At 40.4% G+C, this 18,565-nt stretch overlaps 1 protein-coding gene and 1 pseudogene across 2 annotated transcripts in view; both read left to right on the top strand.

The window, feature by feature from the left end:
• LOC101309983 overlaps window positions 1-18,565 on the top strand; it is a 259,355-nt pseudogene that overhangs the window by 114,629 nt on the left and 126,161 nt on the right. The gene's annotated exons all lie outside the window — the stretch shown is intronic.
• On the top strand, window positions 17,357-18,217 carry LOC101305512 (dehydration-responsive element-binding protein 2F-like). The gene has a single exon (XM_004307521.1). It carries the CDS (start codon window positions 17,357-17,359, stop codon window positions 18,215-18,217), a length of 861 nt encoding a protein of 286 aa, XP_004307569.1.

Genomic DNA, 18,565 nt, shown 5'->3' with positions numbered 1-18,565 from the left:
GAGAGAGAGAGAGTGTGTGGCTGGGCTTTGACCCCCTCTTGACCCGGTCCAAACTTAAAACACCCACAAAATAAAGCCTACAAGAATTTACCTCTTTTTACCAATATAGTAATTTTTGTTTTTAGACCATAACTTTTTCATACGAACTCCGTTTTAAGCGTGCCGCGTGTCCATGAACTCTGTTTAACGTCCTCTACAACTTTCATGAAGAAAGTTTTCCCAAATTCCAAACGGAAGAAAAAGTCAACTTTAGGGTCCTTAAGTAGTAAACGGTTACTCAACACGGTAAAAGACCAAAATAACACCAAAGTAAATAACAGTAAAATAACTTAAGAACCGGAGTGTGACACCGCGAGGGAGAGCTAGAGGCAGAGGTAGGGCCAGAGGGGCCGGTAGAGCCAGAGGGGCAGGTGGGGCTAGAGGCAAAGGTAGGGCTCCACCTGTGAATAATTTCTTTGAGGAAGAGGTAGTGTTGGAGGTGCCGGTGCCAGTTGCAGTAGATGATCGTCTTCGATTGGCCAGGCTGGCTCAGGGTATCATTAGGTTAAGAGTGCCTTCTTTTCTTAGAGGTACAGACTACCTCGTAGCTGATCATTGGATAGAGAGCATCGAGACATACTTCACCATGTTCACGTGTACGGAGATTGAGAAGATGCATATTGCTACGTTTCTTCTCAAGGATGAGGCACGGGTATGGTGGAGCGGGGTAGAGAGATCTAGAGATGTGACCGCCCTAACTTGGGAGGGGTTTGTTCAGCTCTTTCGGGAGAAGTATTTTCTTGATACAGTGAGGGAGCAGTTGGAACTTGAGTTCATAGCTCTGGTGCAGGCCTTGATGAGTGTCAGGGATTATGAGGCTCGGTTTTCTCAGCTGTATCGTTTTGTTAGAGAGATGGATGCAGTAGATTTGGCTCGGAAGTTCATTCGGGGTTTGAGGCATGAGCTCCGGAAGTTGGTGACTTCTCAACGATTTGCTACTCTAGCAGAAGCGGTTGAGAGTGCCCTTGCAGTTGAGCAGGAGGAGGCCATGCATGTGGCTGAGGGACAAAGAGATGTCCAAGGGAAGGGCAAGGCCCTAGCAGGGAGCGGCAGTTCAGGGGACCACAGAGGTGGTTTTTGGAAGAGGCAGCGGACTGATCAGCAGGCTCTAGCTACAGTGCCAGTTGCACCTATCTGACAGGAGGAGCCTAGGAGATGCTACCTTTGCGATGGTTTGGGACATATTTCGAAGGAGTGCAACAAGCGAAAGACTCAGGCTTGCTATAGTTGTGGGCAGGTGGGGCACCTTGCTAGGGAGTGTACTCGACCTCAGGAGGACAGGCAGGGGTACCAACAGAGGCAGTTGCCTCCGACCCAGTAGTTTCAGGTGAGTTATTTGTTCTCTTTTGATAGGTTGTGTTGGGTGGTGTCTCGTTGTTCGTGCCTTATGTATGTAGTTACACTTGTGTGTTAGACTTCCCGTGAGGAAAATCCCTTGTAACTTGTCTTATGTGTGATAGCATGTTTTATTTTATGATTGGGTTGGTTGCGGTTTGACTTTTGTGGGATGGGTGTTTTTGGATTGGTTGAGTTCTTAGTGAGTGGTGATCTGGTTCGCATCCATGGTAACCTTTGTTTCTGTTTAGATAGCCATGTGGTGGTAATGACTTTATGTAGGGGAGTGTGTCAGAAGTCGATCAATTACCACTAGGTGTGGTGTGATTTAATGGGTTTAAATTTCGGGGACGAAATTTTTTTAAGGGGGGTAGAATGTAATATACAGGAATTTTAGATACTAGTTTCTATTTATTTTTATTCGGTTGACTTTTTATTCATTGGGTTTCTCATGAAACTTCCTTCATGGAAGTTGTAGAGCATGGCGATACGAGTTCATAGACATGCGGCACGTGTAAAACGGACTTCGTATGAAGAAGTTATGGTCAGCGGAAGTTCGTGACTTTATGGGATTTTTGGTTAAATAGAAAAAATGTGAGGGTTGTTTTTAGAAACAATATTTTTCAGAAAAACCCTAACTCCTTCTCTCTCCTTCCTCCCAAGCCGCTCCCGCGCCCTCACTGTCGCCGGCAAGAAACTCAGCCGTCCGGCCACCGCTTGGACCGCCGCCGGTCTCTTTGGGTCCGCTTGGCCATCGCCTCCAAGGCTGGAGTGGCGTAGCACGGCGTTTCAGGCCGGAGACCAAGCTCGGGGTCGGAGAAGAACGTCATCAAGTGGCCCGCCGGAGTTGGTGTTTTCTGGTGAACCCGGATATCGAGGGTGCTCGTTTCTTGACGTTTCTTCCTCCTAAATCATGATCCAAGCTCCCTTTCACCTCATCTTAAAGTCTAGAAGTCGGATTGGAGGCACTCCTTGGCCACTCTGTTTTTGAACTTTTCCGGCCGGTTTCCAGCCGATTTGGCTCAAACGTCAAGTATAAAAGATGCTCCCCTTGCTTCAATCTACTAGTTTGCTGTTGGAAGTTTGTCAAGATTTTGAAGTTGTTGGGGTGGCGCGTGGGGCCCACTCACCGCCACCTAAGGTGGCGTGTGGCAGCGCATCCGGCAGTTTCCTAGCTCTAGGTTTCGGTGGTTAGCTAGCTCTTGTTATTGTGAGCGACGTTATTATTACTAGACTTTTGAAGTTGATGTAATTAAAGAGATATAATGTTTAACTCAGTTGTTGAGTTTGTTGACATTTGCATTTCCAGTATTTGTTTTTAGTTTGATAGATGTTGAGCAGGTTTTGGGATATTAAGATTTTAAGATATATCATGCCCAAATTTTTGAAAATTTATCTTTCGAAAATTGGGGTGTGACACGCCCGGTGTATCTTAGGCATACAGGGTGCAGACACCTCCGTCTGGGTCTAAGGCCATAGTTGCCTCGAGGAATGAGGGACGACTGGCTGCCTCGATGAAGGGGGCACCTCCGGCTACCTCGAGGAATGGGAAACGCTCGGATGCCTCTGCGCCGTCTCCAGAAGGGTCGCACGTTTAGCTGTCATGGGGCCCCGAAACGACGTTTGAGGGTTGCTAGAGGTTCTCTCAGACGATTCGGACCTTTGGCCCTTCGAACCCTTCGTCAATCTAAAATTACCACTCATCCTGTTTAAAATATTAATTTGAATTAAGGCTGAGGAATGAAAAGTAGTAATAGGATGTCATCAGTGAATAAGAAATTAATGGGCACTCAACAGTAGGTAGATCATGTGAAAGTATTGGCATAAAACTATACCTAAGCGCTGTTCCTCAATATCAATATCCATGTATACTCTATGGGTTATTTCAGGTGCTTCTTCTACTTTCTCTTCCTCCTACATAATCAAATGATTCAAATTAGAAACTACAAATTCATTTGTTTATAGATTTAAAATTAGCACAAAGCACAAGTAACAAAACCAATATTCAATAAAATGAAGATAGAACTACAGACCACCAAAACGGTGCTGGTCAACCAAAAGAACTGAAATAACCTGCAGCCAAATTGAGTCGTCCCATATTAGTATCCTTAACAAAGACAATAACCAAGACACTACCGTAATATTAATCCCCCGACTAACCGCCCAATTCTTGATTTCTAGAAACCAGTCTCTATCTTCATCAAGTCAGCAAGAAATATTAATCCTAGCCAACCCAATCTTTCTTTCTAAAACCTTGTCTCTATTTTCAACAAACCAGCAACTAATACCCTGAACATACAGATCACAAATCGGGTAAGAACCCACAACTAGAAACGATGCTTCCAGAAACAAAATGCCTAAACTTGAATTGTACTACAATGCCAGTCGCATAAGATACATTCATATATAAGAATGAACTAGAATCACACTACTATAGAACCTAGCAGCTTTCCTAACATCCAAGACTCCACTCAACCAGTAGAGTTCAACATCTATAACAACCACCCTTCCACCATATCAAATATTCCAAATCATTACCATCCCAATTTAGCATTAATCATTCCCAAATTCCATAGTACCACAAATTTCCAAAGGTCAAAAAGCACCGAAATTTCAACAAAATCGATCAAACCCACATTGCAAATCACAAATTAACAACCCAAATCCGCAAATTAAAGCAAACAGAGCAAGCAAAGTCAAGAAAAGAGTTACCTTTTGATGGGTGGAAGTGAAAACGAAGATAAGGAAGATAGTGAGGACGGTGAAGAGGAGGAGGGATCGGGGCTGGAGCATAACAGAGATGGCTCGAGGAGGAGGCTCGAGGACGGCTCGAGGAGGCTGTGGAGGGCTCGAGGAGGCGGTGGTGGGCTCGAGGAGGCGGTGGTGGGTTTTTTAGGGTTTTTTGGAGCGTTGTGGAGGCTGCCCAGCGCTGGGTTTAATTATATACCCTATACCTTTAGCCGACGAAATTTTATTTCGTCAGCTAAACCTGTGAAATTCGTCGGCTAAAATAATGAAATTCGTCGGCTATAGTACTTTTTATTTAATATTTTCAATTTATTTGTTTTATTTTATTTTATTAACTATAGCCGACGAATTTTCAATAATGTCGTCGGCTATAGTACTTTTTATACATTCGGCACATTGTGATTGTGATGATCAAACTTGAGAAACAAAAATCCGACCGTCATGATAAAATACATGTATGGGAAAAAATTCAACTTGATCCGACAAGGTTAAGGGCTCGATCCGGACGGTCAATCCCGTAAGTCAAACCCCTAAACGCACGAAAAAGGTTATTGAACCGTCTAAATTACGTATTTTGGCCGGACCTTCAACTGAAAATAGTTTCAAATCGATGAGATGCAACAAGTCGTATAAAAATTTTACGGAAAATAACCACCGAAGATAAGGCTACCCATAGGGAGAAAGAATGAAAAATTACATTGACTGCAACTATCAGCACCGAGACTTTACTGGAATACCGTGATTTTTCAACCGTAGACGTATTTCACCATTATGGTAATATCTTATTTCACGAATTTTTTGCGTTTGAAGGTTCTACGTATAGTTTGTTTTTGAAACGGAACATTTACTTAACACTTGGTAAACAAGTTATGCAACATTAGTAGGCATGTTGTGATTGTGATGATCAAACTTGAGAAACGAAAATCCGACCGTCATGATAAAATACATGTATGGGAAAAAATTCAACTTGATCCGATAAGGTTAAGGGCTAGATTCGGACGGTCAATCCCGTAAGTCAAACCCCTAAACGCACGGAAAAGGTCATTGGACCGTCTAAATTACGTATTTTGGCCGAACCTTCAACTGAAAATAGTTTCAAATCGATGAGACGCAACAAGTCGTATATTAGGGTATTCGTCGGCTAAGGTTTAGGGTTTAGTCAACAAAATATTAGGGTATTCGTCGGCTAAAGTTTACAGACTAAAGCCGATGAAAAAATTTTTTTCACCGATGAAATTTTAATTTCGTCAGCTACAGTTGACCATAGCCTATGAAAATTTAAATTAGCCGACGAAGGAAAATTTCGTCGGCTAAAGGCCACGTTAGCCCACAAAAAAATAATTCGTCGGCTTGGTTTTTTTATTTTCGTCGGCTAAAGCCTTTCTTCTGGTAGTGAAAGAATCATCACACGTCACAATTTTACATTTTCACAAACCAGTTCATGTGCATTACTTATATGTAAAGCTTAAATATGTCAGTTAAACTACATGCTTTCACAAATCAACACTATATTAGAAGATGCAATGTTCTAAGAATATATTTACTGGTAGTATCATTACCAATCTCATTCTGGCATTTTTACAAACAGGTTATGTGCATTGCTTATATACCCAGTCTAAATGAACTCTATGAACTAAGGGTTCCACTCATGCAATGCAGCCCAAATCTCCCCCAATTTAAAACTCAAAGGATTCCATGGATCAAAAGTAAACAAACACTGGAAGAGCACTAAACAAAATTGATAATCAAATCTGATTCAAAGCTAATTCTGGAGATGCTGCAGAGAGTGAAAGTAAATACAATTCCCATGAGTAAAAGTAAACTTGAACACACAGAAACAATATAGGACTCCTTGCCGTCATTTATAGGCCACAAATCCTGTTGACGATCCCAAACGGCGACCTCCACAGAGCTTGAAGAAGCTTCGATCTCTTTCTGGATGGAGGCGTGGATGAGGAGACTGAGTTGCTTGTTCAGCTCAACGGAGAGCGTCGGCTTCCTCCGCCGCGTCGTGGAGGCTGTGGCGGTTGACCATCTCTTGGCGGTTCTGGACCAGTAGAGATTGGTAAGGTGCAACGGAAGAAGAAAATCAGGGCCTGTAATGTAGCTCTCTTCCATACAAGAAGACGAAGACGATCGCTACCATCGTCGACGATGGCGAAACCATAAAGTTGAGTTTCTGAGTGAGAACACAAGAGCGGATCAACTTACCTCTGCCCACTCTGCCCTTAATCGCCCATCAGGCCATCACTTGCCTACCTAACAAACCGCAAACGCCCAACTAACGGCCCAAGTCCACGTGCTAAAACGGACGGTGGAGATGTCGGGTGTGCTGAATAATTTTCGCTGGTTGTAGTCTCCTCAGAAGTAGAAGCACAGAATGAGAAGGAGAGACGGATAGAGAGAGAAGAGAGAGAAATAGCAAGATATAAAAAGTAAGAAAATTTTGAAAAAAAGTAAAATATTATTGCTATTTGACCTTTCTATTGGAGAAGGTTTTGTATAAATTTGACCAAAAAAATTACACTATCATTAGAGATGCTCTAAGTCTAAGACTTTATACGCGCGCCTTGCTACCCTTTTGTGGGTAAACCAATCAAATTATGAAATACTAGTATGTAATAGTTTGACAACATTAGATTTCTTAGGATTAAATTCAGTTTATCCCCTTAAACTTTAGCTCTAAAATCAGTTTGATCCTCGAACATTTTTTTTAATCAGGATGATCCTTATACTTTTTCAATTTACATTAGTCATCTCTGAATTTCGAATTTGACTATAAACATGACATCACAAGCTGAGTTGGCCACGACATAAGGACCTACGTATCAGAATTTGACCTAAAATTTGGATAAAATGTCTTACCTACCCTCTTATGTTAAACTTTAACCCCTGAAACTCAGATCCCTTCATAAGTTTACTCAACTGATCACCAGCTCAACCACACCCTCCCATCTCCAACAGGACTACTTCTATACCCATCTCTTCATTGTCAAAACCACACACATCTAGAACACTAGATTTTGCTAGAAACTCAATGATAAGACATATCCACCCTGCAAAAACTATCTCATATACCCAAATAAAAACGAAAATCTAAAGCAACCGATGCATTCATATGAACACAAAAAAGAAAAAATTAAACGAGACGGAAGAAAGAAAAATAGAAATTAGAATATGAAATTGAAGTGGTGAAAAGCCTATTCCTTGTTGCTGGCCCCTTCTCTTCATCTTTCTTCTTAGCAATCCCTCCCCACCCCAACACTTCTTTCTTAGCAGTCCCTCTCCACCCCCAGCATAGAGCATGCCCCGCCACCAATCCCTGTGAAGATGAATAGGAATTCTTGGATCAAGTTAGCAATTCATTGATCAATTAAGAGGAGCTTGGTCTCCTCTTCCTACTCGAGATTGATTGACATAAGAAAAGGCACAGAGAAGAGAAGGGAATGACGAGAGAAATATAGAGATTAGAGAGGAAGAGAATTATAATTATGTTTTTATAGGAAGAGAATTAATTAATGAGTTTAATTATTATTAAGGTTTAATATGTGTAAATGTCATATACCTTGCTGAGAGGGTCAAAGTTTGAAAAATAATCCCTTATGTCAGAGCCAACTCAACATGTGACATCATGGTTAGAGTCAAAGTCAAAATTTGGAGACGACTGATGAAAATTTAAAGTATAGGGATCATCCTGATTAAAAAAAAAAGTTCAGGGACCAAACTGATTTTAGAGCTAAAGTTTGAAGGGGTAAACTGAATTTAATTCTATTTCTTAAATAGATAGTTCTAGCATCACATATTTGTTATTATAGATCAATTGTTTAGGGGCGCGCCCCTGAAGCATATGCAAATATATTCTTGGATGCTTAGCATTTGGACATTCATTTTATTTTTTATTATTATTTTTTTTTATGAGAAGACAATGATATATACTTAGAAAGATCATACGACGTGACCAGGGCCGGCCCTGACTATAGGCCCAGAAGACCTGTGCTTAGAGCCCCCAAACTTACGGGCCCCTGAAAAATAAAATCAAGTTTTCTGATTTTTTAAATATACTAAAATGTAATATATAAATAGAAGTTCTTAGAAGAAACATTAATTGTTGTTGACGTGGTGGCAAAAGCGAATGTTACAATTGGAGGACTTAACTGGTTCGAAACGCGCTTTCAACTTTGAATTTTTTTTTTCATCTTTGATTTTTTTTTGTATGCATGTATTTTATTTTTATTATTCTTTCCCTTCTTATATACATATAATTTTTATTTATTTTTTCTGTTTTCCTTTTAGATTTCTTTCTTTGATGCATTATACCATCATCATTTTAAGATTGCTGTATTGTTAACCTTATTAGTGAATTTTACTTAAATTTACTAAATTACTTTCAAAGAAAGAAGAAAAAAGTTAAAAATATATATATTTGAAGGTGAGAGACTGAGAGCCCCATTTTCGTTTTCGCCTAGAGCCCTGAAAATCTCAGGGCCGGCCCTGGATGTGACACCCTTTATAGAATTACAAAAGACTTTCAAGTTGGGGCGCCTTTACTGGTTGAGTAAATAAAAAGCTCTCTCGACGGTTCTATTCGTGTTCACTGTATCTTAGTACAAGACCGTAAAAAATGCATTGAATGGATACCCGGGCATTAAGAAGGAATGCCGCTTTTAGAAGCGAAATACCATGGGGAGATACCGTCTATGATCCAAGGATCTTCGATCAAAAACCGTATCCAAGCTCTGTGGCAAGTTTGCACTCTTTGGACTTTTAAAATTTAGTGAATTGAAACATCTTAGTAGCTAAAGGAAGGAAGTTTTGTGATGTGTGCCTCCCGTGTCAATCCGACCCTTCACACATTATCCTCACACATATAGGGGTTTCACAAACAAAAGTTACTCACGCATGAGTCTCACGTACACCTTATGACTAACCGATCGCTTCCATGTGTCATGGTTGTCTCCCAAGACACTCACCCAACTGATAGGATTCCTTATCATCTTGGCATGTGCCAACCCGTTGTTGACCAGAGTGCATCTTACACCTTGTAGCAAGTGCCATGACAATACACCATGGTTTAGTTGGCCTTCGACTTTACTTGTCGGGTTATTCCTAAGAGCTTGCACATCTTTGTTGCCTTGAGGGCTTGTTAGCGAGGTTCGTCACATGGCTCACCTCTTGATCTTAACCCCCCACATGTCTGGCTTGCTAGCATACCTTGTCAGCATACTGCTTGAGTAGGCATCACCTTCTCAATGCCCACCTTTGGTTTCCCTTCATCTAGCACGGTGTCGCCCTTCTGTGCTTGTTGGCAGCACTTCACCTAGGGGCATGGTCAAACCCAAACCCATGCACGCGACACTTACTTTGTGGCCAATGAGCACCACGCGCGAGATCCCAACATATATTTTTTTAGCCCACACGCTTTCCCATGCCGATGGCATCAGGACCTACCACATATGAACCTCGCCATCAACATGGGACCGCAATATCAGCTTGCCGACAGATACTGTCCATGAGACTTCATGACTCATGGAGATGCATGTTGCCCCTTCCTAATGACATACACCAAGCTCTTGGATCCTAGGAATGGCTCGCTTAATGCCCCATGAAGGCCAGCACCTAGGGTGGTGGAGAGTCTGACACCAGGTACCTCTCTATAGAACATATCGTGCAAATTCTCACTTGGCAAGAGGAAATATCAAAAAGCCTAGGAGGACCAACTCCTATAAATAATTCATAAATAATTCAAGCGACATCATAAAATATACCGTTAAGTGTTGAACTCGTTTCAACATTCCAGACAACTTTCGTGTTAAGACTTTTCCCAAATTCCAAGTCGAAATACTTCAAACTAGAAGTGAACTAGAAGTTCCACTTACGACTTGCCACTTAACATCATGTGAGCCCTCATGCTTGTCATTGACATGCCCCTGAGGGGCATTCATTGGAGTGCCACAATGACACTGCCTTTTAGTGTAGCTCGTGACACAAAGCATGCCCATAAAAGCCAAAGCATTAGATAGGAAATTTGCCTCATGGCAAACATGGTTAGAGATATTCTCGAAGAAGGCTTAGTCAACAACGATGTCTGATATGAACGATTTGATAGGTCATAAGGTGTCACACTTGCCTTTGATGCAGTTTATGATTACAGAGGAGTTGCCTTCAACTTGAAGATTAAAGTAGTTGAAATGACGGACAAAAAAACATGTGATTTACAATTTAGGGAGTGTAAATTAAAAATTTCACTCTCTTAAAATATAACAATAGAAGCACAGTACATCAGTGTGAAAATGGTGTGTGCCCAAAAGGGCCCGGTCCCTCTTCCCTCGGCTTATAATTTAAACTATTGTATTGGGGGATTCCAGTTCCACAGCTTCTTCTGCTGCAGCCTCTTTCAGACTCCAACTCCAATGGACGACATGAGTGAGCAGCAGAAAGCCATTGCTTGGCTCTGGGTCGTCGAAGGCGTGGCCACCATGAAACAAGTTGGTGTTTCTGTCTTATGGGGTACCTCCATTTTTACTTCAATCTCAATTTCACGCTATTTATCATTATTATTTCACTTGAACAGTGTGAGTGAAGATCAGGACTTTGTTGTTTTCTCAGATTTGTTGGGTCAGATAGGCTCAGCATTACCTGATCACATGTCCAAAAATGCAAGGGAAAGGATTGCTCTCAGATGTTTGGAGGAATTATTTGGCTCTAGCAGTGATTACCGGATGAGTACTCATGTTCTATCTTCCCAGAATTCTAAAATCAGTTTTGATTTATCCGAAAGTTGCGAAAGTGTCCTCAAACGCATCATCGATGAGGTAAAGTTTTGATCTTTTCACCTTTAATGTGCAAGTCATTAGAATTATGAAATGAAAGAGGTTAAATTTGAAGAATTTTGTCTTTTTGAGGAGTTCTTGGAGGTAGGGAGTATGTTCAAAACTTCAAATAATGAGATGAGATATGTTTTGTTTTGTTTTGTTTTGTCAGACACTGGAGTCTGATTTGGGAAACGGTAGACCAGGGCTGTTGAAATGGGATATTCACCCCTTTATTGTGCATAAAAATGCTTCTCTGCCAAAATGTGCTTTGGAACAGGTACGTTATGCATTTTGATGTTCTCATTGCAGTTTTCTTGATCGGTTAGTTTTTCTTTAGTTGCCTGGAAATGGAATGTGTTTTCTTTACTAGCAGTTGAAAGAGTCGATGCTTGATGGCTCCCATCCGCATGCTGATGTCTTGAGAGAAAAGAGCAGTTTAACATTCACAAGTGATGCTAATTTAGTTTATGTGAGTGGGAGTAATAAAAGTCTAAATAAGAGCTGCTCTAGTGCTCAAAACACAGGCGTGGAAGAGAAATCAGAGAATGAAAATCTTTTGCTTTCCAAAAGGAATAGGATTGGATCCGATAATGAAAAGCGTGAAAGGGTAAATGATTCCGTTGATTGGCATATTGAAGCGAAAAAGATGAAGTGGGATGCCTCACATGTTTCACAGTCCATAGAAGTAGAACAGAACCGAATTCCTTTACATGGAAGAGAGCGTTTACAAGACATGTCTGAAAGACATGTTCCAGTTTCTATGAGTGAAAGGTGTGACGTGGCAGAATGTCAGATGGCAATGGGGCCAAACAGGGTAGAAGATGGTCACAGTGATTATGCTGTGTCAGAGAGATGTGGACAGAGCAGTGATGATGCAATCCAAAAGAATCAGACAGAAAATCATTCTAATCCAACATCAGTGCCTCAGAATACATTTCAGGATAAAGGCCACCAATATTCTTGTGTTGGTGAAGCCAAAGATGATAGTGGACTTGATTGCGAAATAATAGTATCAAATGCTGCTCCTCTAGGTGAAACCCAGCATAAGATTTCCGCTAAAGAAATCAAGTGTAGTAGTCATATTGTACCGCTTCTTTCATCCACCGATGAACCTCAGCAACTAAGCAATGCTGTTGAAGGCACTGGCCGGGATCCTGAAAATATGGGTGGTGAAAACCATAAAAGGGTAAATTATTCTGATGATATCCATAAAAGAGCCAAAAGGAAAGTGTGGGATGCCTATTATGTTTTACAGTCTATAGTGGAGAACCAACTTCCGTTATGTTCAGAAGATTCATCCGAAAGAGATGTTCCAGTTTCTGAGAGGTTAAGGAGTGACTTGGCTGAAGGTCAAATGGAACTGATGGAGGAAGTCAGGGTCTTAGAGGATGATTATACCGAGTCAACGAGGAATGGACAAAGCACTTATGATGCAACCCATCAGAGTCAGTTGGAGAATGGTTGTACTACCACTTCAATGCCTCAAGACATAATTCAGGATGAAGCGTGTCAACATGCATGTGTTGATAAAACCAAAAATTATGGTGGGTTTCAGCTTGAACTAAGAGCATCAGGTTTTGGTGCTCCTGAGGGATCCCAGCATACAGTGTCTGCTAATGTATTCAGTGATAACACTGCTAATGATTTTCATATTAAAGTGCTGCACCCTGCAACCACAGATGGACCCCAGCGGATGAGCCTTGCTAATAAACAGAAAGACTATTATGAGCATTGTTCAAAACCAAGTTCATCAGGTGTTGCTTCTCTAAATGGAACGCAGCAGAAGAATTCTAAACAGTCAGATTGTGTCAGTGAGCATGATTCTCATATTAAAGCGGCATACCCTGCACTTTTAGATGGCTCCCAGCAGAAGAGCGTTGCTGATAAATCCAAACAGCTCAAGGATTTACATAGCAAAAAAACATCAAATGAAAGTGATGGTTTTTATGATAAGAAGGTTGATGCTGCCATGAAGAAGCATGCTTTCTTGATTTCTCAATGCACATCTAGTCATGATTCCTTCGAGACAACAGTCACAAATAAAAATCGTTCTCTGGACTGTAATGAAGGTGGTCAATTTTTGACTTGTAAAACAAGTAATTGTCCTGTGGTGGTTCATGAGAACTGGCTGCGTTCCTCAGCCATTTCTTATCAGAAGGGTAACTTTTACTGCCCCTTCTGTTCATATTCTCGTGCTCTTACTGCTTACCTTGATGCTAAGAAAAAAACTTCCCAGTTAGATACAGGGCTAAATGCATTTGTTCATGCTCATTTGGAAGACCAACTGATGGAACCTGTTGGAAAAACACATAGCAAAAAGAATAATTGCACTAGGAAATTTGAGGATAATCTTCTCGGGAGACCTGATCAGGGAAATCAATGTGAAGAACATATAAATGAAGTTGATGATGTCCAGTTTCACAGAATTATCTATGATAAGCAGCAAGGACCACCTTCTTCATCATGCACTGACATCAATTCCATTCGTGGAAAAGTTCATGTACCAGCTGGTGAGAAAGATGCGGAAGAAACGGTAGTCCATGAATGTGCGTCTGCAGGCCTGGATAAATTTCAAAACCAAGTATTGGAAGGTGATAATTTTTCAAGTAAAACCACACAGAGCATCCTTGTTGACCAAGGAAAAGCTGGTGCAGTAACTGAGCAAGAAGTCCTGCAGCAGCACATTACTGATGAGTCCTTAAGAAAAAGGGGCAAATATCCGTGGTAGGTTGATTATATTTCCAAGTGTTGCAATTCTACTTGTACATTTTAATTTTCCCATCCTGTCTATTCAAATTGCGAAATATTCTGCATATGCTCAAATAATGTCTGAAAACGTTAGTGTTTATGTTACCAGGAGTTATAAACGTAAGCGTATATTCGCCCCAGTTGACCCACAACGTTACCTGTTTGTTTAGAAAACAGTGATTTCATTAGAATCTAATAGTTCTTTTTCCTAGGGTTTTGTGAGGATAGTTAATTGAATTTACTTTTCTTTTTCTGTATTGTAGCGCTCACTCAGCTGGCAATGACTCAGTCAAGGAGAAAAAAGATTCCATGGACTGTTGAGGAAGAAGAGATGCTCAAGGTTCTTGGATTTCTTTTTCAATGAATCTTCAGAGATATGATTTTGTCATAGCTGCATTTCATCTCATATACCTGGCCTGCCGTTAAATAATTGCTTCATGTCTTCCTCAATTACATAAGAGACTAACAGTTGGTGCAAAACTTCAAACTACTTGGGTCCTTGAAGTGCCTTGTTCAATTTGGTTATTATTATCTAGAGGACCAACAAAATATGCATTTTTCTTTCTGTTCTGTTCTGCCTTCTGTTCTATACTTTTTGCTTCCAATTTCGGATATTTGATGACATCTTTAATACTGTTGCAGAAGGGAGTGCAGAAATTTCAATGCAATGATGAAACAAGAATGCCATGGAAGCAGATATTGGAATTTGGTTATGATGTGTTTCTGTCAGACCTCAAGGATAAATGGAGGAACCAATGCAAGGGAATTCAATGAAGTGGTCATTTGCATGTAAGCATTGCTCTCTTTGACATTTAGTAATTCACTTGACACTACCAATTTCATATGAAATTACAAACAGTAACTCTGAATTATGAGTATCGTGTAGAGACTTCTGGGACCAGGTGACGAGTTTCATTTAGTTATGAACAGTTTCGATATCTTGTATTCTCTTTGTCCTTAAACATGAATTGATGCAACAGCAGGGGCTAATCCTTGGTAGTTAGTCAATTATTGCATGCGGCATTTGAAGACTCGCAAACAAATTGATCTTTTATAGGAGGAGCAATTTCAACACCCATGGAACTTAGTGAAGGAACCGTTATCAAGACTAAGTACCATTTGTGGGTCATGTCATGACCTAAGACCTAAAGTAGTTTGTAGTGGCTAATATGATTTGCCACGGAGCTCACGTCTGGTCCACCTTCCAGTTTCTTAGTAGGACATTCAGATTAGTTCTTAGTTTTCAGTTGCTAGACATTCAGATTAGTTTTAGGACATTGAAAGCAGTCTTTGGACCAAATTGACCGGAGTTTTTAGTTGGTCTGTATCAAGGAGAACAGTGCATCTCAGGTTTAATGGCAAAGCTCAATTGTCAAATACGGAATGATAAGTAGCTTTATACTTCTAGTGTTTTGAATTAAACTAACGTATTACTTCAAATTTCCACAGAAACTAAGAATCCTTGTAAAAGTGTTTGTAGTGCTCATTCACTTGATGATATGATAGTTTGTTTTTCTTCCTCTGTGCATATTTGTTAATTAATAGCTTTCCATATTATTGGGCAGTTTTTTAAATTGAGATTTCTTGGCTTCAGCAATTTAGTCACCAAGTGTGGAAAGAAAGAGAGTTTTGAGTATGCTCAGTTGGACGGAGTACGGAGATAATCGGAGTTGGAGTTGGTCATTCTCAACCCTTGATGTTATATCTACTGGACTCGTATGTTGTTTTGGGCGTGTTAACTTTTGCAAATCATTCTCAATCTGCCATTGTGTTATTATCGGCACCTGCGCAATCTGTAACAGTATGTACATATATGAAAGACTTATGAAAATCATTATGAAAAATGGGAGTAATTTGTTCCGACACCCACAATCATCTTGCTCTCTATTGCTCAATGAACTGGCTTACAGAACATTCCACCACCGGTTTCTGGTTACCCTTCAGTTTCGATCCCATTCACTGCTTATATCTATATGCCTCTAATGCCCAGCCGTTTGGTTCATTTACTTTCCAGACTCTGCGGTTTCTTATCGGAAAACTATGTGTACATTGCACAATGTTTCGAAAATTAAAAGAAACAAGGAAGGTGCTTGTAGTTGTGGTAACAGCGTCATCAGCTGCATCATCATATACAACATAGGGATGAACATGAAGCCAAGCTTCACACCTGTGAAATAGAAGAGAGGACAAGCATGGGATAAAGGTGAGGAGAGTCCCGGGCATCAGGTTGTGAATGGCAGGAAAACATGTGAAATAGAAGAGCTCGTGAAAATGAAAAATGTAGTGAGGTGGGTATTACTTCTTGATCTCATTCTCTGGGAATTCAAGTCATTACTGAAGAGTGAAGAAGCAACTCCTATGAAATGGAATCCAAGGGAGACTGTCAGATTTCATTCAAAGAATTCAGCTCCAGACACTACTCATAAGTCAAAAACAGATGGCTATCTAGCTACATCTCCAGTCACCACCACCACCACCACATTTAAAGCTTCAAATACGTTGCAATATATAATATCTGCTGTATTTTTGCTTTTCAGTTTTAGTTTTTAGTGTTAACTAAGAGCTTTGTTTCATAAGAGGTTTATAATTTGGCCTTACACTCCTATGTGTCTCCATTTTGTTTTGAACACAAATCACTTTCTTTTGGGCAAATTTCATCTTTAACTCCGTGGCTTTTACACCTTAAATCTCATATACTCACCAATTTCAGATACATCATACATCTGATGAAATTCAAAGGGCAAAATGACGATTTATATGAAATTATTACTATTGTTAGTATTTTAAGTTATCAAAAGTTGTTAAAAAAAATACGAATATGTAAGCATATCTTGATGCAAGATTAAAAGATAACACCCAGTGATACAGGCCACTATGTTACTTGCGTTGAAAGTTGAAACAAGAACAGACAAGTCATCTAAGAGAAATGTAATCCTTCCACCTAAAACTGTTTCGTTTCTTGAGTTGCAAAAGATCAAATAAACAAAGAGAGCAAATATTCAACAAGAACAAAACAGATCCATGTACTATGGTTATACTGTTTTGATGATTTGTTTTACTAATAAGGGTTCCTCACATAGGAAGATTGTGACCAAGCAACTAAGCAGAAAGGTTGGAATGAGAATGACCACGACTACTTGGCTCACAGGATGATAATCACATATAGTCGATATTTTCATTCCTCGAACACTGATCGAATGTCAATCTCTACTCCGTGATTTGTATATATATTACCAATAATTGTTTTTCAGCTACATCAACTTTTGTTAAGAAGATGGATAGTCCCTTGATTTTATCTGTATTTTCGATTAGAGAATGACATTTGAAAATTCCCTAATACATCTGTTCTAAGATTATACAAAATTGATTTTTTCAGATGATCATGTCATGTTATAAGATACCTTGATTCAATTTATTAATCAAGATAGACCCTCATTTCAACATGTAATCCTCACATTTACCATTGGGATGTCAAAATTTGAAAAGGTGAAATGGGAATGTAGCTCACTTACTAATGGCGCTATAGACTAAACAACTGTCACATGCATGGACTTTGCCCACCGTGACAACATTTAAACCAAAACTGCACTCCCATTCACTACATATCCCGCGCCCTTTCTACTCATGTACGCACTCTCACTCTCACTCTCCCTTCTTCCAAGTTCCAACCCTCCATGGACAACTTGAGGAAATCTCCATTGAAGCCATGGAAGAAAGGCCCTACAAGAGGCAAAGGTGGCCCTCAGAACGCCTCGTGTGAGTATCGAGGCGTTCGACAGAGAACTTGGGGCAAATGGGTTGCGGAAATCAGAGAGCCAAAGAAGAGAACCAGGCTCTGGTTGGGCTCATTCGCCACCGCTGAAGAAGCTGCCATGGCTTATGATGAGGCTGCCAGGAGACTCTATGGCCCTGATGCTTTTCTCAATCTTCCTCACCTGCAATCCAACTCTTCCAACCTTCCACTTAAGTCTCAAAAGTTCAAATGGTTCCCTTCCCAAAATTTCATTTCCATGTTTCCTCCTTGTGGAATGCTCAACATCAATGCCCAGCCAAGTGTTCATGTCATTCATCAGAGGCTCCAAGAGCTTAAGCAAAATGGGGTTTTTGGTCAAACTACTCCTTCCTCTAGTTCATCTTCCTGTGACTCAAAACCTGAGGCTCACGTCACCATGGAAAAAGCCCAGAAAGAAAATGTAGCAGAGAATAAGGAGAAAGACGTAGAAATTACGTCGGAGAAAGTTGTGGGAGGACTGGAGGAGAAGCCACAGATAGATCTCAATGAGTTTCTTCAGCAGCTAGGTGTGCTGAAGAATGAGAGACAATCAGAAGAATCCGACACCACAAGTTTTGCAGCTCCAGAATCTTCCATTACAGAAACTAGTGATGGATTTGGACCCTTTGCTGACAAGAATTTCAACTGGGACGCATTGATTGAGATGCATGCAATGGAAAATCAAGGAGCAGAAACTGGTACTTTTCATATTTATGATGTGAACGAAGAGCTGTCTTTCCCCACTTCCATTTGGAACTTCTGAAGAAATAAAGCTTGTTTTTGTACCGAGGAGAAGAAGCTTTTTAGAGATGTGGCCACTTGTAGTCGCATAAACTAGCTTAGTTGGATTATAGAGGAAACTGTGCTACTTCATAGCTCTTCAGCCACATTTCTGATCATGTATGAGCTGGTTGAAATCAGTTTACTCATCTTTTATCAGTTGTAGTGGCTTCAGGATGGAGAGAATTAGTTCATTCTTCCGTCAGTAGGAAATCATGTGATTCGCGTTACTATGAATCAAAATATCATTTTGCTTCTTAATATCTTCTTGGTTTCAAGTTGATATGAAGAGCGCGAAGAAACATGTAGTCCGAACTTCTTTTTTGACAAA

The sequence above is a fragment of the Fragaria vesca genome, linkage group LG7 (genome assembly GCF_000184155.1).
Source record: "Fragaria vesca subsp. vesca linkage group LG7, FraVesHawaii_1.0, whole genome shotgun sequence".
In the NCBI taxonomy this organism is placed as follows: domain Eukaryota; kingdom Viridiplantae; phylum Streptophyta; class Magnoliopsida; order Rosales; family Rosaceae; genus Fragaria; species Fragaria vesca.
The sequence above is the reverse complement of the archived record's forward strand: the minus strand, read 5'-3'. Positions and strand labels throughout refer to the sequence as shown.